We start from the raw sequence: 27,631 nt of genomic DNA, 5'->3' as shown, positions 1-27,631 counted from the left end.
CTTAATCTGGAAAATGGGATGTTTTTTTTTAAAAGTCTGGAATCTAGTATTAGAATCAAACTTTTCCACTAAGTTAATATTTTCAGACTCACTAAAAGCTATCCTTTAGCGAATTTACCCTAATATTTGCAAATGCTTTCTGTTAGGGGTAGACTAACCCTCCTTGAGTACATTTTTGGTACTGGGGGGGGGGGCAGGAATACTTATGCTATCTTTATCATTTAACACAACTTAACTAAAACATTCAACTTTTATTACAATCTAACTGTATAACTTCACTCCATTGAAGACCTAAACTACTTACTGTTAGTTTAAAACCTTAATTCAGATTAAAACCTCAATTCTTGTTTATCTACTGCTCAACTGGATTGGTCATCACAATTTCTCCATTGGATGGGATTTGTCTTTTGATTGGTTCCTACAAACTGAGCATTAGCTTATTTATAAGCTAACCTAACTCTATCCTTTACCTGTTTGGTTGTTACATTATGGGTGAACAATTATTTTAAACATTTTTACATTTTAAAGGATTATCATAAAATCATCAAAACTCCAATGGATCTTGGAACAATTAAGAAGAGACTTGAAACATATTACTACAATTCAGCAAAAGAAGCAATGCAGGATTTCAATACCATGTTCACAAACTGCTATGTTTATAATAAACCTGGTGATGTAAGTAAGGCTTTTACTCTATTACAAAAATGTATTTCCCTATTTTTACGGAAATCCATAGCTTCTCCGTGAGGAAAATTGTCCACAAATATTTTTTTGCCAACAGACTTACTCAGAAAAAAGTGTGGAAAAACATCCATCCGATCCTTTTTCTATTTTACTTTGCCAAAAAATAAAGGAAAAGGTGAATTTATTTGAAGGACTGTCTTACGTATGAAACAAATGTCAACACTCATCTCCGTAACATAACACCCCTCACCTTCTTCTGATAGTTGCGCTGATGAAAAGGCCTTCAATATACCTAGTGACCATGTGTCTAGGCTTTCTCAGTTCTCCCTATCGTTATTAAAGTATATGATTTTATTGTCCATCTATTTAGTTGAATAAAAACCCTACCTCTTTTTTAGGTTTGACACTAGCATGTATGATGTTTAAAGGGGGAGGGTTATTAATTCCTTCAGTAACAAAAAATACAAGTGTAAACTACTGTAATCTTGTTACATCAATTAATTTTATAATTGGGTTAAATTATTAAACTAAAAAGTCCATGAATTGTTTTAAAAACGTACTCATACTAGGTTGAGCAAATTTAATTTTTCTTAGATGTGCGGTTGCATCTTTGAAAATACAATTTGATTAAATACACTGGGAACATTTTAAACATGCCAGGTTTTCAAAATTGTTCTTAACTATTTTCAGGACATTACTTTAATGGCACAGGAATTGGAAAAATTATTTTTACAAAAAGTAGCTGATATGCCACCAGAGGCAAGTAAAACTTTACTATTGCACTTACATACACTACTTAGTTTAGTTTATCTTAAAACGATAGTTAATATATGATGTAAAATATTTGGGCTATTTAATTTGTCTAGTTGCCTTAGATTTTATTCTTGCAATTTGTCAGGAAATTGAACTGCCTATTGGTGGGAAAAAAGGTCGAGGAGCAAAAGCTGCTGCTGCTGCTGCTGCTAGATCTGCTCTTAAAAACATGAATTCATCTGACAAAGCCTCTATACCACCTCCAGTGCCAAGAAGTACTCCGCCACGTTCTGCAACAGCTCCAGCATACCAGTCACCTTCAAAGGCTGCACAAATTGCTGCTGCTTCAAGTGTTCCTACAGTTTCCGCAATGCAGGCTGCTTCTAAATTGGCGATGTCTACAACTGTGCCATTAGAAGATATTCAACCAGCTTCTGCACAAGCCCTTCCATCTGCTGTTTCATTACCTTCTCAGCCTGTAAAGGTAAGATTACCAACTAGTTAAACCCCATGCGCCTACTGTTGACCTAGACTATATGCATGTGGTGCTGTTCTTTGTTCTTCTCCTCCCTCCCCCCCCCCTCCCTTCCAAACTCATTGTTCAGTAAATAATGTTGTGTACATTTTTAAAATTTCCAAATGATTTTCATCTGAGATTACGCCTCTTTTATTTATTTTATTGTGGCTTTAGGGGGGAAGGCTCCGGTAAAAAAAACTTTATTAATACTAGTTTTTTTAAAAATGAATTTTCAAAATTTGTGTCCGTTCAAAACACTTAACTTTGGGGAATTTTGGGGCATTAAAACTAGTGTTTTGAACAGACACAAATTTTGAAAATTCATAAAAAATTAGTTTGAAGATATGCACCTAAAATTTTTTAGCTGATTGCCCCAAAATATGGAAGAAGATTATGACTTGATTGTTTATTGGGCTTAAAATGTAATATTTTGTGAATGGTGGAAAACCTACGAAGGGGTTAATTTTTCAAGATGGCAGCCGTTGTCATAGTTACCAAGATTTTTTCAAAATTTTTTTTTAGTGAAAATGCATATGCGGATGTATCTTAATAAAGCCGTAAAGAAATAACTGTTTTCTAACGAGTATTAAAAAAGTTTTTTTTACCGGAGCCTTCCCCCTTAATTCTGTGGTGCCTTGTTAGGTAATTTATTTTTATTTGGATTTTAGCCAAAGAAGAGCCTGAAAAGAAAAGCAGATACAACTACCCCCGGAACTTACATGGGCTCTACCAATATGCCACCAATGCTATATGATCCACCATATGAACCCATGAAAATAAGTGGCAAAGGACAACCAAATAGAAGAGAAAGTGTTAGACAGATTAAAAAACCAAAGCGAGACCTTCCCGATGAGCAGGGAAATGTAAGTGATGCAAGTGTAAGTTTTTGCGACAGTTCCTGTGGCATTTTTCTCTTTTAATTGTTATAGTGTTTCATAAACTGTACAAATTGTTTTTTTTTTTTTAATTTTAATTAAAACAAGGTGTTAAATTTCACTAGTCAGTACAAGTTTGTACCCTGTTTCATGGGTATTGGGCCAATGTGGGGATAAATTGACATCCCAGATGTTAATCCCAATTTAACCTATGGTTGTATTGATTCTAATCTGGTGACATTTTAAAATGATTTCAATAAAAGGTCCACCCGGGCATCGGGCCAGAGTCTTTAAGACCGTGATGTGCCCAAAATCAGTGGGGGATAAATTGACATCCCAGATGTTAATCCCAATTCAACCTTTAGTTGTATTGATTCTAATCTGGTGACATTTTAAAATGATTTCAATAAAAGGTCCACCCGGGCATCGGGCCAGAGTCATTACGACCGTGATGTGCCCAAAATCAGTGGGGGATAAATTGACATCCCAGATGTTAATCCCAATTCAACCTGTAGTTGTATTGATTCTAATCTGGTGACATTTTAAAATGATTTCATTAAAAAGTCCACCCGGGCATCGGGCCAGAGTCTTTAAGACCGTGATGTGCCCAAAATCAGTGGGGGATAAATTGACATCCCAGATGTTAATCCCAATTCAACCTGTAGTTGTATTGATTCTAATCTGGTGACATTTTAAAATGATTTCAATAAAAGGTCCACCCGGGCATCGGGCCAGAGTCTTTAAGACCGTGATGTGCCCAAAATCAGTGGGGGATAAATTGACATCCCAGATGTTAATCCCAATTCAACCTTAAGTTGTATTGATTCTAATCTGGTGACATTTTAAAATGATTTCAATAAAAGGTCCACCCGGGCATCGGGCCAGAGTCATTACGACCGTGATGTGCCCAAAATCAGTGGGGGATAAATTGACATCCCAGATGTTAATCCCAATTCAACCTGTAGTTGTATTGATTCTAATCTGGTGACATTTTAAAATGATTTCAATAAAAGGTCCACCCGGGCATCGGGCCAGAGTCTTTACGACCGTGATGTGCCCAAAATCAGTGGGGGATAAATTGACATCCCAGATGTTAATCCCAATTCAACCTGTAGTTGTATTGATTCTAATCTGGTGACATTTTAAAATGATTTCAATAAAAGGTCCACCCGGGCATCGGGCCAGAGTCTTTACGACCGTGATGTGCCCAAAATCAGTGGGGGATAAATTGACATCCCAGATGTTAATCCCAATTCAACCTGTAGTTGTATTGATTCTAATCTGGTGACATTTTAAAATGATTTCATTAAAAAGTCCACCCGGGCATCGGGCCAGAGTCTTTAAGACCGTGATGTGCCCAAAATCAGTGGGGGATAAATTGACATCCCAGATGTTAATCCCAATTCAACCTGTAGTTGTATTGATTCTAATCTGGTGACATTTTAAAATGATTTCAATAAAAGGTCCACCCGGGCATCGGGCCAGAGTCATTACGACCGTGATGTGCCCAAAATCAGTGGGGGATAAATTGACATCCCAGATGTTAATCCCAATTCAACCTGTAGTTGTATTGATTCTAATCTGGTGACATTTTAAAATGATTTCAATAAAAGGTCCACCCGGGCATCAGGCCAGAGTCATTACGACCGTGATGTGCCCAAAATCAGTGGGGGATAAATTGACATCCCAGATGTTAATCCCAATTCAACCTGTAGTTGTATTGATTCTAATCTGGTGACATTTTAAAATGATTTCAATAAAAGGTCCACCCGGGCATCGGGCCAGAGTCATTACGACCGTGATGTGCCCAAAATCAGTGGGGGATAAATTGACATCCCAGATGTTAATCCCAATTCAACCTGTAGTTGTATTGATTCTAATCTGGTGACATTTTAAAATGATTTCAATAAAAGGTCCACCCGGGCATCAGGCCAGAGTCATTACGACCGTGATGTGCCCAAAATCAGTGGGGGATAAATTGACATCCCAGATGTTAATCCCAATTTAACCTATGGTTGTATTGATTCTAATCTGGTGACATTTTAAAATGATTTCAATAAAAAGTCCACCCGGGCATCGGGCCAGAGTCTTTACGACCGTGATGTGCCCAAAATCAGTGGGGGATAAATTGACATCCCAGATGTTAATCCCAATTCAACCTGTAGTTGTATTGATTCTAATCTGGTGACATTTCAAAATGATTTCAATAAAAGGTCCACCTGGGCATAAAATACTTGATTTAATACAATGTGATTTGATGTGTAACTCCTTCTTTTGTAGGCGCAGCATAGTTCGAAAGGGAAAAAAGGCAAACTTACAGAACAGATGCGCTACTGTAGTTCTATAGTTAAAGAACTCATGACTAAAAAACATCAGGTAATAAAATTTTGAAAGCTCAATAAAAATTGAAAGCTTTTTTCTTTTTGTGAGGCTTTTGAAAATCCTCCCGGGCATCGGGCCAGAGTTTACGGACTGTGATGTGCCTAAAATCAGTGGAGGGTATATCATGACCAGATGTTAATCCCAACCAACCCAATGTTGAGTTGATTCAAATCTGGTTACATACTTTTTATATGCACACAGTATATATTAAGCCCATTAAAATTGAATATATTTTTGCAACAATCAGCTGATGACTTAATTCAGCTAATGAAAATATTCTTTTATCTTGTGTGCAATTTATGTTATTTGTTTTTTGATGGTATGTTGGATTTCTGTGCATGATTTGAAAGAAAACAAATACCTAAAAAATTTTAGTGTAATCATCTGATATGATTTTTGTTTCTTATTCCTTTGTATGCTTGAAATAGTTGATTCGTTTAAGTGGAAATTATAAAGTTTAATCTCTACCCTTTTTTTTCCAGACATATGCATGGCCATTTTTAAAACCAGTGGATGCTGAGGGTCTAGGGCTGCATGACTATTATGATATTATAAAAAAGCCTATGGATCTTGGTACAGTTAAGGTAAACAAGATATTCAAACCAGCTATTTATTGGTCTAAAAATTGGAAATCTGATCCTTATTACATCTCTTAGAGACAAGCCCAGTCTTAAATGTCTTCTTTTAGGGTTTACCTTCTGATACTGTTCATTCACTTCTGAATGATAAACCTTTAATTAAATCCAACTTATCCTATAATGCATTGTGCCAATACTTGTAAAGTTTCTGTATTTTTTATCTGATGCTTTCAGAACCTACGTGCTTAGCTAACGTTTCACTTTTTGCCTAATATGACTAATATATTGTTCTTATAGAAAAAAATGGAAGACAGAGAATATAGAAGTGCAAGTGATTTTGCTGAAGACGTTAGACAAATATTTCAAAATTGCTACAGGTACAATCCACCAGACAGTGATGTCGCGAAAATGGGAAGAAAACTTCAAGTACGAAAAATCATTCTTAATCATAAACACAATATTTCTTGTTTATTTAAGGAAAATATAGATTTACTAATATTTTGATTTTTCAATATAAGTTAAGGCTTTTTACAATTTTACCTGCAGGAAGTTTTTGAACTTAAGTATGCACGTATGCCAGAAGAACCTGTACAGACTGATCCAACACCTCCTTCATCTGTAGCATCAGGCTTGACCAGAGTAGGTGAAGGCAGCGGGCTGTCTTCTAGTGCAGAAAGTTCAGATGATGATAGTGAGGAAGAGAGAGAGAGGAAATTAAAAGATTTACAGGAGCAGGTATGTATTCTATAAATTTTCACATTTGTTCCCTAACTTTTATTTTGATTTTCCAAGTAAAGGAATAATTTTATAAATTTTCCAACTGCTTTTACAAAAACATTTACTGCTTGTCACCAATTTTTACAAATAATCATGATCATCCTTTTATTACTGCAATAAAAGTTTTTTTGTTAACTGCTTTTATACTTAACATATAAATGTTAGACATGTAATCAAAAGCTGCCACTATTTGATGTCACCTAGACACTAATTTCTCATGGAAACTGCTTATCATTCACAACTACAGAATGCTTTTTTTTTCCTGAAATCTCCTTTTTTTTTTAGAAAAAAAACGCATGGCGTCAACAATTCACTTGTAATTTTGTAAAAATAAAGAACAAGTTACATAAATTTTAACGGAGTGAATGCAACCTGCATGTCAATCATGACATGTCAATAACATAACAATTGTCAATGAGCTCAGATGGTCAATTTTCAATTGTAATATAGCACTATGTTTGACTGCTAGATAGAGATTACAATAAATGTAGGTGAAAATTCAGAATTTCTGAGGATTTCTGAATTTTTTCAGAATGCATTTTTAAGCTATTTTTAGTACAATTATATAACAAATACAGAAAATTGTATTTTAAAAGGTTGCTACTCTTTACTTAAAATGAAACATCACCTGAGCCTGGTTTCTTTAACTTTAATTTTGTGTGCATGTTAGTCTAGCTATAGCCTAATGTATCTACCGGTTTTTATAACTCTCCTTGTTTTTAAAGCTACCCCACCTACCAGTTTCTCTCTACTTCTGTTTTATTGCAACCTCAAATTAATATTGAAATCAATGCAAAAGATGACAATTAAGGTACTAACCCACCCCTCCTTGCAGCAACTAGCATAGGTGGCTGTTGTGACCTCGCCATTACCCCAAGTACATGTTTGGTACTGCTTGTTTGGGGAAAAACAAAAATGACTCAGCCAATCTCAATTGCTATGTTCCTCTGTTATAACCTGCTCTATAGGCTTACTGTTTTCAAAACTTGTGAACTCACTAATGAGTGTCTGGGGGTCTTTTTTCAAGCTACTGTAAGATTTTAACAAAAATATTTTTAATAGTAGCCTATTCGTAGTGTCTGCTTTTTTTGGAATAAATTATTTAAGGTAAAATAAAACAAATATAAAAAACATTAATAGTTAATAGCTTTTAAATGCATTAAAAATTAAAAAAAAAACTAATATGATTTATTTAATAAAAAGCATTGGTCGCTAAAATATGAAACCAATTCTTATATTAAAGAAAGCAAGTTCATTCAATAAAAATCAAGACAATGCTTGTTTTTATAAAGCTTTTGGCTATAAATTGGCTGTACTGAATAACTATTTTTCTTTGCAATGCTCAAGTTTTCCCCTGCATTAGTCCCAATTCAGAGTATTTAAAATTTGTATTGTTTTGTACATTTAGATGAAACACATGGCGGGCTAAAATTAATATCCTGATGAGTTTTTATATGGTTAATGATTTTTGGAATGGTACAAAAAAAACCATTAAATTTGCAGCAATGTTGTTATGGAATGTATTAATTTCATACAATGTGTAATTATTGCCTTTTTTTCAGCTCCAACAAACACTAATCACCCATTGTAAAATTCATGTTCATTTTATGAAATATGATTTGACACTAATTTAGGTAGACATTATTTAAATTACCCCAACTTTGTAAAAGACTTAAAATGTTTCCACTTACGACATTTATACTGGACTTGGCCTATTTAAATTGTATACTAAACATGTTAGAGTAAATGGAACATTCTGAGTTGCTGGGCACAAAACCATGCCCTTTTTTAAAATAACTTGCTTCCTCTGTATGTAGTCAGTCTGACATCATAGATTGAAATTTAGGCATTTCTGACATTTATTTCAAAGTTGGCAAGTGGGCCAAGACTTGAAGGCAATGCAATGTCATTAAATTGGACTTAATCGGATGACTAATTAATTTTTTATGTAGCTTTCAAATTAGTAGGCAGTCTTGTACTACCCTTTCCACACTATTATACGCACATTTTCATGTTCATTTGGTGAGCAACTCGGTTGAAAAAAAATAATTAAGTACTGAAAGAACAGTTGCGTAAAAATGTGTTAATAGCGAGCTTTTATATAATAAAAGGAACGACATTTTTTAAATATAATACTCAACTATTTAAATAACTAAAGAAATTTCTTTATAGTTAGGCCCACCTAGATCAGTCACAATAGTTTTTAGAAATATCTTGATCTGGAATTGAAAAATAACTTAAGAAATATGTAAATTACAAAAATGGTCGCTAGTAAATGTTTTGGTAGAAGTATTTTTAATTTCTTTTTGTTTACTTTTTTCCTCAAACATTCTAGCTGCAGAAAGTTCAAGAGCAGTTGGCCTCTCTCACTAAAGAACATGTACAAAGGTTAAAAGAAAAGAGTGAAAATAAAACAAAAAAGAAAAAGAAAAAAGACAAAACAAAAGATGAAGTAAAGAAAGAACTTATTGATACTGTTAATCCACCTCCACAAATACCAGTGGCCTCTTTGCCACCACCTGCTCTCAGTAAAGACACTCCTAAACCAAAGAAAAAATCAAAACAAAAATCTCCAGCTGCCAAAAAGCCCAGAAACAATAGCATTAATCGTGCTGGCTCAAATCGCAAGAAGTCAAATGTTTTGCCGGCTGGTCCTCCAAATGTACCACCATTTGACAGTGATGATGAAGACAATGCTAAGCCTATGACTTACGATGAAAAGCGACAACTTAGTCTTGATATTAACAAGCTGCCAGGTAATCAGAATAATTTGAATAATTATAGAATACATAACTAAACTTTTTTTAAAAATAACATGTATTTAAATTATTTTGTGTCATTTTAATAGGTGATAAGCTTGGTAGAGTAGTACACATTATTCAATCTAGAGAGCCGTCCTTGAGAGATTCAAATCCAGATGAGATTGAAATAGATTTTGAAACCCTTAAGCCTTCAACGTTGAGGGAGCTTGAAGAATACGTTATGACCTGTTTAAAAAAGAAACCAAGGAAAACATATAGTAAGTAAACATTCTTAACTCTTTACTCTGTATTTGTTCAGTCAAATTCTATCTTGTAACTTTTAAGTAGGTAGGCCTTATTTTAAATTCTTAACAATTACATGCAAAGCCTTCAGCATTTTTGTCGTTCGCAGGAATGATTATAGATAAATCCAAAATAATTAAAGATAGATCAACTGCTTTTAAATCAATCTGTTAAAGCTATGGTTTTTAATCATTGGGGGGGGGGGGGGGGAGGAGAAGGAATGAAACAGGCTTTTTAAAAAAAAAAAATTAAAGCTGACATGATGAAGTATTTAGCTGTACCCTAGAGACAGACTAGCTATTTATAAATGGCCTACTAAACACTATACCCAGGCCTATATATATTCTATTGTGTGCAATGTCACAAGACTTGTTTTATTTTTAACTTAGTAAAGCATCGCACATGTTCCTCTTTTTGGCTTCTAATTCCTCTTTTTACGTGTGACAGGTCCTACTTCTGGTCTCTAGGGGTAGGCGTGTTCGAATAAAAAATTTTCAATTTTAATGTGCTAAACAGGGTTCATTCTGGAAAAAAACCTAAAAAAAATATAGAAAAGGGAATTTCAGACTCTAAAATTGTCATGAAAATCTCATTTTTGGGCTGAATTTTGGGTGATATTTTCCGACTAACAAAAGGACTTCATTAGTGAATTTACTCCCATTGTTTCTCCCTTACACATCGCATTGCTACCGCCGCCATTTCCCGCTGCTATCCATTTATATTTGGATCTTCAAATTAATATTGAAATCTTAATATATGCTGACGATAAGAGCTTGACTAACCCAACTCGCCCATCCTTTTAACAACAGTCACTGATGTATAAACTTCTGTGAACTCAATGTGACTCTGCGTACATGTTGAGATGTCTGGACTACTGTTACACCCTTCCACAATGTCTTATGTGGGGAGTGTGCGGATATACTTATATCCTTCTATCATGATTGTTTGTATGGATTTGTGTTTTTTAGATTTTGCCATCTAACTGGTGGTAAAAAAAAAAGACTTCGAAAAAAAACACTTTAGCCTGGAAGTAATTATAAAATAATTGGCAAATCCAGATAAGTGATATAGAAATGTACCCTTAAACTCAATAAACTCTTAGTAATTAGCCTTGCACTTGACCTACTTTTTTTACAAGCTTCATAATGTTGGCTTTCAAAAACTACTACACTGATGCCTTTTTTTAACAATGTCTCATAGTCATATCACAAGTATAAACTTAACAGTTATTTTTGCGTATTCTATACCAATTTAGTTTTAACAATGGATGATTAGTGTTAGATGCAGACTTTCCGTTTGAACGTTTTTTTTTTGTTCATTTTGCTGAGAATATTTAGCAGAGCATGATATAAGTAAGCAAAATGTGAATTGCTGTATTTATAACTGTTGTAAACATACTCAAAAATCCCTAGAAAATTATATACTAGACCTACTAAATTTAATTTCACTAAATGCTAATGTAAAAAAAATTCTTCAAAAAAGAACTAGATGGAGACATCTAAACCCGCTCAATTTGCCCGCCGTGTATTTGGATGGGAAGAAATCTAGCAGACGACACAATTCTGCTAATTGGCAATAAAGTCACATCACTCCTAAAAATGAACCCACCGTATCAGTCATAGCATCGTAGCCATTTAAAAACGAACATTTCTTCACAAATTATAGTCTAGGCTACCGATTAATTTTGATTGTTAAAATTGGTATCAAATTAAAGGTAAATAAATGAAGTTCAATTACTTCATCTTGAGCAATTATGAAGTTTGGTGCCACCCTAGTTATAACTGGCCAATCTTCTGAAAACCCCAACTTATTAATAATTTGTTCTCAAAACCTGGCTGCTAAAATTTTAAAAAAAATTTTCAACATGAGAGTTCTGCCATTTCTTTTTGTTTAAATTTTCTGTGATAAAATATAAACCAAATTGTTTTTGGTTACTTTAAGGGCATGGACGGTGCTGAAAACCAAAATAACAAAAAATTATTTCTAAACCTAATGCTATGATATTTAGCTTAAGCTTATGACTTACAGCGTTAAGCCTAAAAATAAAAAAAATAACCGAAAATTGCTATGGTGATTGTGGCCATCGTGGAATTTTAAAATAATTTTAACATTGAAATAACTTACTTAAAGTATTAAAATTGATCAAAATTTTCTCGAGTTATTCTGTATGCATATACCAACAAAACTGATGGAACAAAATTTTTTAAAATTTGGTTTTTCTTTTACAGTTAAAAAGCATCAGATACATGCAGTCTTTAGTAAAGTCCAACAAAAACAGATTTTTACAACCATATTTATATTAATAACATAGTATATGTTTGTTAAAAATATTCATTGGGTTTGAATAAATTTGATACTATTGGTGGTTGAGTTTATTGTTCATTTCTTTACAGCTAAAAAGGCATCTGGCAAATCAAAGGAAGAAGTTCAAAGAGAGAAAAAACTTGAACTAGAAAAAAGATTAGAAGGTGTTCAGCAACAATTGGGTCAAACTAAAAAGTCAAAAAAAGGTTCATATTTTATTCAATCCAGTTTCGCTTTATTTAAAACTTGTATTAAACTGCCTATATGTCAGTGTTACTTGTAAACCTTAGTGTTTTCATTTTTTTGTTAGTTAAAAAAAAAATTAAGAATATAAGAGTAAAATTGTCCTCAGTATTCAGTTGAAATTACATAAAACTTATGCTTTACAGATGATGGTGCACCTGGAAGTGAAATGCCTGTGCAAAGTCGACTTAGTGCAAGTAGTAGTAGTACATCTGGCAGTGATTCGAGTAGTGACAGTAGTTCTTCCAGCTCTTCAGAATCTTCTGATTCTGAATCAGGTTAGCTAATCATGACATTCATGCAAATTCATTATTGGTTGCCATAATTACTTAAATTTGCTCATTATGAGGGTTTTATTTATGAGCAGTAATGATCTGAACAGTGTTCATTAAGTTTAGAATACCTCTTTTGATAGAATCTTAGGGATATTGGTGTGTAGATGTTTTTTAATCTAAGTTAAAAACTTGAAATAAAAAACTTTCAAATTAAAACAAAATCTAAAGCTTCCATTAGTTTAAAAAAATCAAAGTATGCGCACAATTTTTAACTTTTAGTTCGTTCATTGCTACCAAGTAGTTAAACAATTGGATCAATTCCTTCTTAACTTTTGTTTAGCAAGATTTATTTTTTCTTTTTAAACAAAATTCCTGAATGTGCTTAAAACCAAGTTAAGATTATTTGCAAATTAACAATCCATAGTATCCTTTGGCTAGTTCAATACAAAAGGACTGAATAAATATTTCTTGTTACGCTAAGGACACATCTGTGCAATAAACTAAGAGAAACCAGTTTTTATACTATCATATGAAAATATTGTTGTAAGACTAACTTTACCCTTGTTAAGTTTGTACGTAGAAAACTTCCAAGTCTGTATGTTTGAGAGAGATTGGTACTGCTTTGAGTGCAGTGTGTGCTAAGTAGAGGCCAGTCAAAATGGTTTATTTCACAGCCTTTTTAGATATCACTTTTTATTTATAGTTACCGTAAGATACATGAAAAAAAAACATCAGTCACCCTTTACACACTGTATTGTTTATTTTCATGCTCTTCATGCTTCTTGCATAATAGTTTATTTTTTGATAGATTGGTGCTACATGGTACATCCACATATTCTTTTTACAATTTGCAGTTCATTGACTTGGTTGTTAAAATGTTTTTTTTTTTCCCTCTGATAATGTAAAATATTTGTTGATTGTGGCAGGGCTTTTATTTGCTAACTAAACTGTATATACTGTTAATAGATTGTATTATTTTTGCTAATTTACAAAGCAGATAAAGCCCTATCACAGGTTAACTTGTCTTTATGAGCATGGTAGATTTGTCTGCTCTAATTAAAACACGAAAAAGTGATTATCAAAATTCATAGTTCTGGCCTCCACTTGGAAAAAACCGTTGCACTCAATCGCACATTCTCTACATAATATATTTATATATATATTGTACATTCCTTTTTTATTTTACAATATTACAGTCATTTTAAAAATATAAATGTACTTCTGTTTGTTCTTAAAAAGATAGTTTACACATTTTCACCACCCATGTGACTTTTAGAGCATTTAAAATTTACAGATTTTTAGAAATGCATTTTAAAAATGGCAAAGTTTGTACATTATTGGGAACACACTTCTCTTTGGCAGTTTTGCATGTTAAGCTTGAAATAGCTGCTTAAAGATTATTTTAAATTTTCATTCCTATCATGCTCATAAAGTATTATATATTGTAAAATGTGCAAGAAGTATTGAAGAGTATTGTATGGGCCTAATAGTTTCATTATTTTTGTACAGAATCCATTGTCTCATCCATAGTATCATTTTTTTACACTCATAAATAAACTTAATACAATTGTTTGTATTACCTGACTGGCTTCTACTTTGTTAGCATATGTATGAAATTTGACTGCTGGAATGAATGTGGTTGTGAAATCTCTCAATTCAATGCAATACTAAAATATATTACAGACCGTTAATATGCTTTATTTAACCTATCAAAAATATATAAATGATTTTAGTCACCTGTTTTACTCAGATTGAAGTGTATGACCCTAGACTCTGGGAGGTCTGAAGGATACAGTACTTCCTCAGAATTACCAAAATCACACTTTCTGACACTTATGTGTTAATCATTACAACATACTTGGATGCTTTTCTTTTCCCTCCTCTTTTTGGTATTTTTTACTTGTCATCTATATGGAGACAATAATGCTTTTAACTAAAGGGGTGGTGTGGAGGAGGGTATCCACAAATTAAAAAGCAAGTAATTTAACATTTCTAAACAACTTTTTAAGTACTGTATAACAAAAATTTTATGATAATTTTATTACACAAATGACCAGTAAATGTCTTGGTCTTGCACACTTAGAATCTTATCCATTGGCTTAAAGACACAAAAAAGAATGTATTAGTTGTTGAATAGCTCCTTTTACCTCAACTGTTTTATAAGCTTTTGAATACGCTAATTTTACCCATAACCTACTTCATGCACTATTGAGACCACATAATCTAAAAAAAATTATTTCATATTAAAAAATTTAAACACAAAGCATTACACAGGAAAATAGTAATAATTATTAACTTACAATTAAGATAATAAGAAAATCCAGAAAAAAGTTGTAATTAAATCCCACATGTTTGTGAAAATATTCAAAACTTGTTCAGGTACTATCAGAATCTTGATACTAGCAAGATTTGCCTTCAATAAATGCAGATAACATAATACCAGTGCATTCTCACTCCATGGAATGTGCCACACGTTATATTTCCTGCACTTAAAAATAAAAAATCTTTAAAAAAGGAATTACCTTGAAAATCTTGTAATGGATATTTTAACTATCTCTTGAATTCTCTAGTTGAAAGCATGTTTCATTATCCTATTTAAGTATTTAATTCTGTATTTGAATCTGTGCTATTGTAAAGTGTTTTTTGTCCAATCTTCAATATATATCTCTTCTTGGAGATGTTATAAAACACCAAGCTGTAAGCACGCCTAGCAGTCCCCTCTCGTCTCTCTAGGCATATCGCTCCCACCCCCACATGATCTGGTGAGCTGTGGTTCATGCTAAATGTATACAATCGTAGAGCCGGGTTAAGTGACGCCTATTAGGGGCAGATAATTTAGTTTGAAACGATTTTAAACTTAGGGAAGGTAACTAAGAGGAGGCTGCTTTCACGGATGGGGGGCGGGGAAAGGAGGGTTTTAGTGTTTTAAAGCAAATATTTTCAGTGACAGCATTGGTACTGTCGAATTCACAAATTATGAATTACTGAAAAGTAGAAAATAAAACTAAATAGCGCAGCGGGTCGGCTCGTTACAGTTAAGACAAGTCTTAGAAAGTTACCTTACTCAACTCAAGAAGATTGATTTTTACATTCATATCGTTTTAAGAATACTTTTGCTGGTTGAGTTGAACTTTATCACAAAATTGATTGGCTAAATTGCTTATTTTTACTTTCTCGTATACTGAGTACATGGGAATTATAGTTATTGTACAGAAAAATTAAATGAGGTTTTTTCAGTTTTTGCTGTTAAAGACCTTACTTTATCTTATGCAGAATATAAAGGATATCATGAAAAATCTAAATTGATGGGTTTTTTTTACCATCACATAAGTACCATTAGAGTAGGGTTGCTGAAATTTAATGTATAAATGTGTAGTTTTCTATTAACTAAAGAGAGATTCCGGTAAATATAAGTGGTATTTCCGGCTTTCTAAAGCATAGATCTTTGGTTGATGAAATTTTGTATATAAATATTATAACTTGCTAGTTTTCTATCAAATTTGGAGAGATTCTGTATATTACCCATCTGTACCCGTTACACGTGAATGACAGGTATGTTTTAAATGTTATACTTGTTTGGGAAAAATAATTTATCAAATAGTTATTGGTCAAAACGTTGAACGATATTAGTGTCAAAGCAAAGAAATAACTAAATAGCTAAAAATCCAACACATTTAAAATAACAGGCTGCCAATACCTATTAGAACAATTAAAACCAAATTATATACATTATTGATTAGTCAACAGAACACCATATTAAATGCACATGTTGATTTAGAGAGTGAAATGATTCTGTTAAAAACCCGGCTGTTCCATGATATTTATGTTGTAATTTGTTCTTGTTTTGGCAGAGAAAATTGTCTACATTTCATAGTGTACATCTTGATAAGTAGATCTATAGATCTAAATTAAATATGAATGAAATAGTCCATTTCTTCATTTCTAAAATTGGAAGATAACGCCATTAGTGTTGTGACTTTCCGTAGTATTAAACATGACATGTGACGTCATTGTTTTTGCGTTCTTGTCACAACCATAAACACTTTTCCGGTTTCATGATTAATAATGTTTCTACATTTGAATATGCCTTTATTATTTTCCTTCTTTAAATAAAATTTATTTAATGCATCCAACATATTATTTTCAACCAAAGCCGTATCTTAATTTCTTCATATGTTGCTGAGGATATGATGTCGTAGCGTCAGGAAATATGTTGCGGAGAGAGAGAAGTGCGCATATGGGCTTTTATATTTTAGCTTGGAAGTGGTATTTATACTTCTGGTTTTTCAAAAGCCTGTAACTACCATTTTAGTGGACGAAATTTAAAAGTATAAGATTGATTGCATGTTCCGTTCAACTTTTCAACAATTTTCAATATATGGAAGTGAAACTTTATTTCTGTTGGAACAGGACAAAACGAGTACTGTTTCAGTTAGGTCGGTAGACGAAATTATATACAGAAGTTTAAGATGTTATACATAGATTACTCCCAAAGTTTGATTGACCACCAATATTCAGAAGTTGTACTTTATTTCCTATTTCTAAAATACTGAAAACAAGTACTGTTTCAGGTGGATGAATTTCAAAAATAGGTATAAGATCTTATCCTCTAAAATTTTGAATGATTTCCGGTGATAGAAAGTGTTACTTCAAGCTAATTTTGATTTCTCAAAAAAAAAAAACAGTAAGAATTTTATACTTTTGGTGCTCAATTTTTTTCTACATTATTCCTCAGCTAATTTCATTTTCTCCTAATTTTTCCCCCCATTTGTAGATTTTTGCCAATTTTTTTTTACGAAGTTTTAGAAATTAAGGGGAAAATTAGGAAATGACCTCTATGGAAACAGCCCACATGCACATTCCACATATTACTAATAGTTATTTAAAATAGAGTGTTACAGTACTTGGGTCAAACAATCGAATATGCATTTCTTTTTAATTGGACTATTGCGCTAGATCTGATGGTGCTAGCTTAAATGTAGGTCAAGATTTTGAATTGCTGTGTATTTCAGAATTTTTAAGAATGCAATTTTTTTTTAAGTCCACATTTTCGGCTGATATATTTAGTTAAGTAGTTTTCAAAAACATGAAAAAATTTAGCTTAACTAATGCCTTTCTTTAAGTGAAACTTGAATCTCCCAAGCCTGGTTTCTTAACCATTGGCCGTCAAAGTGGGGCCATCAAAATGGTTAATTTTGGTTCAAATGTTTTTACAAGTATTCAAAAATTATTTTAAAATGAATATCAGACACTTTCTGATTTCAGCAAAATTGGGTGATTTAATTTTCCATCTCTTGAACTAAAACTTTCAAATTACAATATAAATCTAGTCTCTTTACAGTTAAAGACTGACATATTTACCATACTCATCTTTAAAAGAATATAACATAGTAAAGAATAATTGAAAACATAAGTGCAACTAGAACAGTAGTTTTAATTACCTTAATGTTAAGATTAAACTCAATTGCCAGAGTAACATTGTTACATTGTAAAAGTCAATATTTTTAAAAAAGGTGTTAATAAGGTAAAAATTAAAATGCAATTAGACTAGACTCCCAATGTTATTTTAGCAGGTTCAACAGTGGTGCAATGCAGTATACATGCAACCGTATGTAAAGAAAGTTCACATTTACTATTTTAGTATTTATCTTTCTAAAACAAAAGTAGGGACAAAGATATTTAAAAGTAAGATAATTAAAACTTTAATAAGTTCCTAAATTAAAAAAATGTAGTATTGTAGGCTATATATTTAAAAACATTGAAAATCACGTTCGCACTGAATTGTTTACTATTTACTGTTTGCTATGTCAGGTGTTCATGTACTTGAGGTTCATTGATTAAGTGAATCACAGGTTTTGTTTTGAAAATTTGTCTCCCAATCAAAAAAATAAAACTGGTAGGCCAGTTTGACGCATATACAAGGGACATGCTACTACCACCCGCGCATTCTGCTGAAGGAATATCTGCACAAATGCTGCGCATACACATGGGACGTCACATGCTACCTGTAAACGGGGGGGGGGGGGGGGGGGGGGCTCTGCCTTTTGTTATTTAAGAGTATAGGAGAAAGTTTTGGGAGATCACTCCCACTTTGTTTTTAGTCTAGATTTGAAGTTTAAGTTAGCTCGAAAAGTCTCAAAACAAAAATTATTTCACCTTTTGTGGTACTTATGAAAAGTAGATTAGAAGATATCAGTCTTTCAATAAATAATACAACATTCATTAGCCACAAACCATTTGTGGGTTTATAAGTTCACACAATAGACAACTAGCACACTCCTAGGTTCCACCCTGACAGGAACTATTACACATGAATGCTAAGTACATTTGTACAACTAATTGCATGTAAAATAGGACCAGGAACTGGAAATTGTCATAAGATAGGAAAAAAGTATTATAATTTTTAAACAGTCAAAATCCATAACCAGTTACGCATAATGTAGTCTGGGTGTGTGTGAAAACCATAAAAAGATCACTTGTCTCTTGATCTCTCCCTATGAAGTGATAGTGTGGTCATCACAAAAATCAATTAAAAATACTTATCCTGGGAAAACAAAAAAAAGTACACCTTATACTATTTCTATAAAATTTTTCTTTAAAGTACCCAAAGAAAAAAAGTTGTTGGAACTACTTTTTTTATATATCAATCAAATCAAGCCCAATTCATCTGCAGACATTTTAATGGCTTTTAATTTCCCTTATTATATTGCCTGGAGAAAATTAACAGCTAGTGCTAAAACAAATTCTGTTGGAAATGAAATTTATTTCTTCAGTCTGTCTGTATCTTTAAGATCTCATTACAATCAACTCTTGTACATTAATGTACTATACTGGCACATACCAGCACATCAGATTGTACCACTAAACAATCTCAGGGACATTTGGGTGTACTTGACTAGTTTCAATAACAATTTTCAGACAAGCACACCAAGTTTGTTGAATCCATAAATTAGTTTTAAGAGAACCATTTTGTATTGTTCGTTGGGTGAACCCTTCAGTTTCAATATTTTAATATTAAAGCTTACTGCTTGTAACTAGTCTATCAAACATTTAAGATTTTAATATAAAATAATTTTAATCAAATGAATAACCAGTAGAGAACACTTTAAGAACAAGTGTATTTCGCAGCTTGTGCACTACTTGATAAATTAGTAAACAGCATAAAGCTGTGCCTAAGTTTTTTTTATTTATTTAAGACTTCAGATCAGTTAGAAAACTCAGATGGATACATCAAGGTTATCCTGTTATTAAATAGCCAATAACAGATCAATTTTTTTTATAAGAATTCTGTTAGTGGAATAAAGTTATTATCATGATGCCATTGGTATCTTACAGAATCACCTAAGAAGAAACAAAAAGTTACCTCCAAAAAAGTTCACCCAGCAATGAAGGTGAGAAATAACCTTTTAAAGGTTAACTAATTTAAAGGTTAATAAAGCTACCTAGGATGTGGGTTATAAATCTTGTCATCTTATTTTCTGTAGTCTAGTCCACAATCCAAGATCTCTGTTGGAGCCACAAACAGCAGAGGTGTATCTCCACCAATAAATGTCACTTCACCTGTGATTCCTAATGCATTCCCTAAAGTTCAGCCTGTCCAAACAACTGCTTCTTCAGTCTCTGGTGTTCATGTTGCAAAAAGTGAGACTCATGCATTATTGAATGCTTCAGTTGGTGTTACAGACATTTTCAATACCTCCAATATGAGCTTTTCCAGCAATTCTAACACTTCACCCTTAAACTCTGGTGGTAAGTAGAGCAGTTTTTTTTTATTTATATAGAAGTTTCCCAAATAAGTAAATATGATCATGTCTAGTGTGGAGGACATAAGTAGAATCATCCAAAATCTGTTATGTATTATTGAAAGCCAGAATTTATGTAATGAATATTTGATAATTATTAGTGGGTGTTCCTAGCTACTAAAAATCATTTGTTTTGAATGTATTTACACTTATTACAAAAATACATCTCCATGAGGAGGATTTTCATACAGAAAAAAACTTCAATATTTTTCCACTGGCTGGCTTTTTTTTTTTTTTTTTTTTGAAAAAAAAAATTTCAGAAATTGCAGCTAATCCATTTTTCCTTTTTTTATCCGTCCTGTTTTTTGACTGTTTTGCGTGTATTACAGAAGCTTTCCGTCCACTCAGTAAATGGCCCACACCATTTGGGGGTTTGTGTAGGTTACGGCTTAAAACATACTATGGCTGTGTGAACAAAGAGTACCTCGCAATTTTACTATTTTTCATCAAAAGCGAGTCAGAAGTTCTAGGCAATCCTGAAAAAAAAATTATTGGAGAGATGGGTGGGGCTGTTGAACGAACTTTTGATGCCGTTTTTGTGTGGCTGTCTAGTTATTAATGATTATTGGTCAGGGTAAAATTCTGCTCTAATGTGACGTCATTTATGTGCTACAGCTTGGCTGTGCCTTATATATAACTTCACCAATGTGGTTGTTTAAAGGATTATCTTTAACAGGGTTGTAATTTTTCCGTTCTTACAGAACTCTGCTTTCTCCTAATAAAAAAAGACGGGGGGGGGGTGCTATTGTGCAGACCTAGAATATTTGATTCATGATTGTGTTGACTGTGAGACCTAAGATGCAACAGGGCGAGCACATTCTACAAGCAATTTTATTTAAATATCTAATATTAGCATTTCTTTTTTTACATTTTTGAAAGCAGAAATAAAATCCCTTGATCTAGGTCTTAACATGATTTTTTTTATATTAAAAAAAAATGATTGAATTTTTGCATACTTCATGATGGACTTGATCAAAATCTTCCTCAGCTAACTCGTTAAGCAGAAGTATAACACATGCAATGCCTGCTCAGCCTATGAAACAGCCCATTTCAGTAGCAACACCAAAGCCAAGACCCAGCAGTATGTTTCTTTTATCTTCATTAAACAATAATAATTTAATTATCACCTTAATTCTTAACAATTTTTGTTTTCTCTAAGATTTTTAAAAGCTTTGAATCATTTACTTTTTCTATCTTTTTAGAATATTTTACTGTTTTTTAAAGATTTTTTTTCAGCAATAGTAGATTCAGATATTTTACTATAAATATTTATTTTTTATTCCATGAATTTTGTAGTCAAATGTCTGTTCAAAACTCTAAAACTAAGTTAATTATTCCTAGTTCCCATGACTAGTACTCCAGTATCTGGTGCAGTGGATCGTCCATTTGCTGCTATGCCAGGACTAGAAAGCACGCCAGCTGCAAGTTTACCTGGAAGAAGACCATCTAAGGAAGGTTTGACTCCAAGTCAGACTGAACAACAATCTCAACAGCAACGACCTAGACTTGGATCGGGAATAAAAGGAACATCTCTGCCAAGAAAATTGGACAATGAAATGAGATTTTCTTTAAGTGATGAAGATTCAAGCCCATGTCCTAGTCCGCCCAAAGCTGCTCCACCAGCACCCCCTGGAGCAACAGTTTGTGAGTTAGTTTTCTGATTCAGGGATGTGCCTTTTATTATTTTTAGCAGAAATCGGATATTTTTTTTTCAGTTTCAGCTGCAATTTTCCTCTGCTACTTTCATTTTCTCATTTTATATTTTTCACTTTTTCCGTTCAAAATTTTAATGAAATTTGGTGAAGTATGATTTCTAAGACAACATTTCTATGTCAGTCTTGTGATAATGGTTTGAAAAAAAATTGGGTCTCCAGTCGATCTACTTACGTTAGAGAATTAAGTTACAGAATGGGTACAGCTTTTATAGTTTTTGAGATAATTAGTGCTTAAGTCAGGTCCTCAATGAGGCAGGAAAAGATATTTTAAAAAAAACTCCCTTTTCTAAAGCGTGTAACTTTCATCCTACAGACATAAATTTGGTATTCACATTCTTCTAATCATTAGTACTATGCAAAAAAAACAACTAAAGCCATTATTGTGTGACTGATTTGAAAAATCAGTTTGGAGTACCTAGTTGAACTAAAACTTTGAAATAACAATTGATCAAAATCTAGGCTATTTACTATGTAGCATTGGGGCAAATATATAATTAGTCATAGTAAAAATGTACTTTTTTAAACTAAATCCTACCATCAAACAGAAACAAGCATGCACAATTATTAATGAAAATTTACATAAAAGAACCACCTGTTTCATTATTTATTATAATTTTAAAACCGCTTTGCAAAAAAAATATATACATTTTTCATTTTTGTTTCACACTTGCTTCATTTTTCAGAGCTTATAATAACATATATTTAAATAGAAAATTTTCTCTTCTCCTATTAAAGATAGAAATATAAATTTGTTACCAATGGAATGCTAAATGATTTTTAGATAAAATACTCCAAATACAAATTTTCATGGTCTGGTCACATCCCTGAACTGATTTTTTTATTACTCGTTGTTTACTACATGCGTAATCCAGTTAATGAAAATAAAGTTTATTACGTCAAGGTGTAAAGTTAACAAATAAAACATGATTGGATAAGTATCTGAGAGGTGACATTTAAATTGTTTATTTCAGCAGCAAGTGGTGTGGGTGTAACTTATGGTATTGGCTCTAACCACCAGAACAATTCTATCAAGTCCAATGATGTTGAAAATAAAACACCTGTTGTTCCAACTGTTCCTCAAGTAGCTAGCAGGGTAATAAAAGCTAAATTAGACATAAACCATTCTTTTTGATATACTTGAATCTAGGGAAAAGTCATAAAAGCTATGTGAACTTTTCTGCAGGGAGAGATGAACAATGCCCAGTCTTGGAACACTTTAGCTGCGTCTTTTCAACAGTTTAAAAAAATGAGTGAGATTAAGACCCAAAAAGAAACTTACCTCAAGAAATTTGAAGAGCAGAAACAAAAACAAGCTAAAGAGAAACAAAGAATAGAGGAAGAGAAAAAAAGGTATGTTCTTTTTAACAATAGCAAAAATTATCTTTTTACTAAAAAGACTCTTTGATCAATAGGTTATGTAAACATTTGAGTCCTAAATTGTAATAATTTTTATTTACCAACAAAGCCCAAGTCTCAGATTATTTACCCTTTGTTAATCATTTATTTTTAAAATGTGAATTAAAAATCAAGCATTATAAAATAATTGCATGTTTAAAATCAAATGTGATCAGGACTGCCTACTTCCACCATAGGGCTTAAAAATTAAAGGATTTATTTATTTTTTAAAAAGCCATGTAGATTGCATTTTTTAAATATACTTTCAATTCATTAAGATTTGGGATTTTATGTAGAAGGCAAAATCCAAAATGGTGTAGCAATCACTTTAAAAAAGGAGTGGCACCCCCTGTGAATGTTACAGAGTAAAAAAAAAATTAGTTTAATAATTTTGTATTGTAGTTTTCAGGATTCATAAAATTTGGGAAATGAAAATTTCAGAAGGTACTTAAAAATGTATAGTACTCCTGAATATTCTATAATGCTTTGGGAAAATGTCATATTGAAAATATTGTTTTATTAATTATACAGAGAGTTAGAAGAACAAGAAGGCATTGAAGCTGCTCGCAAGCGTAAGCTTGAAGAAGATAAAGCTGAAGAAGAGAGGAAAAAGAGAGAGCGAATTGATCAGATGAGGAAAGCTGCTCAAATGAGAAGAGAAGCTGTAAGTAAACCTAAGAATAACTAATTAGTGTTACTGGGTGTGTTGGTAGTATGGTTAGTACAGGGGTCTGCAACCTGCGCCGCGCGAGCCGCATGCGACTCTTTTGATATCGAGATACGGCTCTCCAGCTCCTTGCACAAATACTAATAATCTTAATAAAAAAATAAAATATTTGAAATTAAAAAATGTTAGTGGCTCTTTAAAACCAGGGAAATTTTGAAAATTGTAACTTTTGACTCTTCCGCTTCAAAAGGTTGCTGACCCCTGGGTTAGTATGATACTTAAAACCCTTTTTACCACTAGCATAATTGGTGTTGAGTAACAACACAAGCACTGAACTGGTTTTGTTTTATTTAATATTTGTTCATACTTAGAGATCATTTGACTTTAATCCTTACAGCACTAGGAGTGTTCTTTTCCATTTACCTCCCCTCGTGCCTAGCCTTGTACATAGCAGTTCCTATCTTAGCCTGTTGCCTTACATTCTGAATTTTGAACCGCTTTTACCCTAGATAGATCTGTATTCAAATATTTTTTACATCTCGTTAATATCTAAGTTAATAGCTGATTATCATATGCTAAAGTTACGATAACATAAAATGTCTAATTTACCTCGTTTTAAAAATGTGTAAAATGTTACGAGCTGTATCCAGTATCTCACCCTTGTCACTGAAAAAAACATTGCTTGGCCAAACCATTTTTGGCAGAAGTTGAAATAAAATTGTTAGATTATAATAAAATATTTAAAACTAGGTATAAACATTTCTAACTGGAATCTGTTACTGCACAGGAAGTTTTTATCTAACTTAAGATGCTGACAGCTTAATGTTCAAAGAACATTGTCGTTAAATTTCTTATTAATTTTTCAATAATGCACCAATAATTCTCTACATGTCATAATCAATTTAAAAAAAATTTTTAGTCAAATTTATGTAACATGGTTGTATCTGTGGGAAGGAGGAAACTAACGTAACATTTCCAGGGCTGATGGAATAGTAGGCTAAAAGTATATATAGCTGTAAGAGCATGTCAAACTGTTATTGCAGCAGAGGTTGAAAACATTTTATTTTAACAATTTCAGACTGCAAACAGAATTGACATGAATGCACAGAATGATTTGATGGCATCATTTGAAGCTTCTTATCAAAACAGGGTGTGATAGCAACCAACCCAAGGCATTAAGTCTACAATAATTGAGCCAGATTTGCAGCTGTTGTGTGAATTTTAAGAAGCTAACCTTTATATCTTGGATATGCATCTTTTCTATATGAATGTCAATGAACTTGTAGTAAATGTAACATATCAAGAAATCATCTCATAAGTCATGGTACACATTTCTATTCTGATGATTGTGCAATTTTTATTACTTGGACTATGGTGCCTCCTTTTGTGACAATCTTAACAGTTAAAAACATAATTATTTTAACCTACATTGCTCTCATTTCAAGGTGCAGCTGACTTAAAAAACTTGTTTCTGTTATAAGGATGACCTAATTTTGCTAATATTAATTAGTAAATAGGTCTCTATTCTAGTGAACTCCCCATATTTTTTTTATGACCCTGAGCTTTTGAAGCATTAAAAAAAAGATATACTTAATTATGCTGCTACTAATTGTCTTTTGTACTTGATCCACTCTTTTCAGAAGACCTTGTATAAAAAGAGTTGCTCTTCCTTTAAGTGTGGTGGAAGAAGTGATATATACTTGAAAAATAGTATTAAAACACTTAAATAGGTTATGAAAATGTCCAGGATAAAACTGAAATTTGAATTGGAAACATATTGTCATCTCCCCTGGCACTAGTTTGGGGAGCCCCTTTATTGAAAACAGCTGCTTATTCTTTTAGGAACTATTTTAAAAAGTGTAAGTCCCTCATTGCAAAGTGGTGATGTAACAATTTAAAAGTTTTTTTTACTTGGATACATTTTCCATCTAGGATTAACATGACTAATATAAAAAAAAATCCTGTATTTTAAAAACTACAGATTACATTAATCTGTTAAAATATTAAATAGCATTTTCAGCATAGACACAGACACCACATTTAAGATCCTAAAGGGACCAAATATACTGATGAAATAATTTTCTGTTGCTGCTTTGTTGTGGTTGGTGGCTCTTTACTTTTTCTAGTGTAAGTCTTCAGCTAACCATTCTTGTATGTTTTGCTATTAATTTAAAACTTGTCTACCATAGCAAAATAAGGCAATGGTAACAATTACATGTAAATCTGTATGGTTTTATGGGGGAAATAGGATTTTGCACATTTTCCCCAGTTGTGGTTTCTTGTGTTTACAAAGCTGTTGCCCCATTGTAAATAATGAATTTGTACATGTGTTACAAGGATCTTCCACTTGTCTATCACATTGCCTAAAGAGCTTGAGTGCTGGTTTCTCTTTGATTGGAATCTTATGTTCATCATCTATCAAGTAATATCTAGATCAGACTTGCTTATTGTATTGAATCAGAAATAAATGACATTGGAAAAGTTGGATGCAACTAGAGTGTAAATAACTGTATCATAATTCAATATATATAATCTCAGCTTTAAAAGTTTTATCCAGGTTTTTTAAAGCATTATAAATTATTAAAATTTTACCTTGGATATGCATTACCAGACTAAATACTAAATTTTCAAACACATTAATTGAAAAATATTTCAAGCCTAATACAACTTATGATTTAACAATTGTGTTCATTTCATAGTTAATTTTCAGTAAATACAAAACAGCCTTTGCTTCAATGTGGTTCCTGTTAGTCCAACCTTTTAAATTTACAAATATTTGTATATGGCAGTGTTATTCTATTTTCATGAGATGCTAGATTAGTCCAAACAAATACTTGTCATGTTGTGCCAATTCAATTTATTTTTTTGTACATGTTAATTTACAAAATAATTTATATTTAGTTTTCTGTATGTTGTGTGTGTCATCTTCAACATGTAAATTATCTAATTGTACAGATCACACTTTGTGTATAATCACCAGTGATTGCAAAATGTGCTGCCCCATAGTCATGGTATTCAGTATAAATGATATTTGTATCAAGAACAAAAATATCCTCTATTAAATTTATTAGAGGCTGGACAGTACATCCTTAGTATGAGGTGAGAGATTTAGCAAAAAAGTGATTGGAGCTACATTCTACCTCAGCATGACATTGAAATGAAAACAACAAAATTTTTAGTCTAATTTTTTGGCTGGGTTTTGTATGCATAAAGTGTTAACAATCTCAGTTTTGTCTTGTAAACTACATAATCATACCATAGGTTTAAAAAAAACAATTTTGTAACTGCAGTCATGAGTTGACAAGTTGTTGAATTATATTGTACATTTGATGAATGTTATCCAGTGAAACTGCTGTGCAGTGTGAGAGGTAAACGTGTAGTGTGGCTGTATTCTATAAGTGTACATGTAGTGTAATAGGAGTGAAATACTTGCATGCATCAGAATATTGATGGTAGTTTTATTTTTGTTACTTTTCTGTGTACAGCTCAATAAATGTTGGATTCATCCAACTTCAGTGATAACTGGCTGTAATTTTTATTTCACACCCCCTACTCTCTCAACTTGTCATTTATGTAGTAATTTAAGAGTAAACCACCAGCTGCTGCCCTGATAGAGTGAA

General features: G+C 32.4%; 1 protein-coding gene across 4 annotated transcripts in view; it reads left to right on the top strand.

Moving 5' to 3' along the window:
• LOC131939328 (bromodomain-containing protein 3) overlaps positions 1-27,533 on the top strand; it is a 32,595-nt gene extending 5,062 nt beyond the window's left edge. For 2 of the 4 annotated variants that reach the window (XM_059297561.1, XM_059297558.1), the window contains exons 4-23: positions 529-675; positions 1,375-1,443; positions 1,583-1,921; positions 2,623-2,832; positions 5,110-5,205; positions 5,694-5,795; positions 6,087-6,215; positions 6,336-6,524; positions 8,902-9,322; positions 9,415-9,585; positions 12,004-12,120; positions 12,304-12,435; positions 19,768-19,823; positions 19,917-20,181; positions 21,223-21,315; positions 21,576-21,878; positions 22,921-23,042; positions 23,133-23,299; positions 23,876-24,008; positions 25,090-27,533. In XM_059297561.1, the coding sequence (XP_059153544.1) occupies positions 529-675; positions 1,375-1,443; positions 1,583-1,921; positions 2,623-2,832; positions 5,110-5,205; positions 5,694-5,795; positions 6,087-6,215; positions 6,336-6,524; positions 8,902-9,322; positions 9,415-9,585; positions 12,004-12,120; positions 12,304-12,435; positions 19,768-19,823; positions 19,917-20,181; positions 21,223-21,315; positions 21,576-21,878; positions 22,921-23,042; positions 23,133-23,299; positions 23,876-24,008; positions 25,090-25,167 (3,339 nt within the window). In that variant the 3' untranslated portion in view covers positions 25,168-27,533. The remainder of the gene's footprint in view (positions 1-528; positions 676-1,374; positions 1,444-1,582; positions 1,922-2,622; positions 2,833-5,109; positions 5,206-5,693; positions 5,796-6,086; positions 6,216-6,335; positions 6,525-8,901; positions 9,323-9,414; positions 9,586-12,003; positions 12,121-12,303; positions 12,436-19,767; positions 19,824-19,916; positions 20,182-21,222; positions 21,316-21,575; positions 21,879-22,920; positions 23,043-23,132; positions 23,300-23,875; positions 24,009-25,089) is intronic. The other 2 variants (XM_059297560.1, XM_059297559.1) reach the window with 2 other exon arrangements.
• The last annotated feature ends 98 nt before the right edge of the window (positions 27,534-27,631 follow it).

The sequence above is a fragment of the Physella acuta genome, unplaced genomic scaffold (assembly GCF_028476545.2).
Source record: "Physella acuta isolate Inbredline_101_S28 unplaced genomic scaffold, ASM2847654v3 ptg000275l, whole genome shotgun sequence".
Lineage (NCBI taxonomy): Eukaryota > Metazoa > Mollusca > Gastropoda > Physidae > Physella > Physella acuta.
Note: the sequence above shows the minus strand (reverse complement) of the source record. Positions and strands in the feature narration are given on the sequence as shown.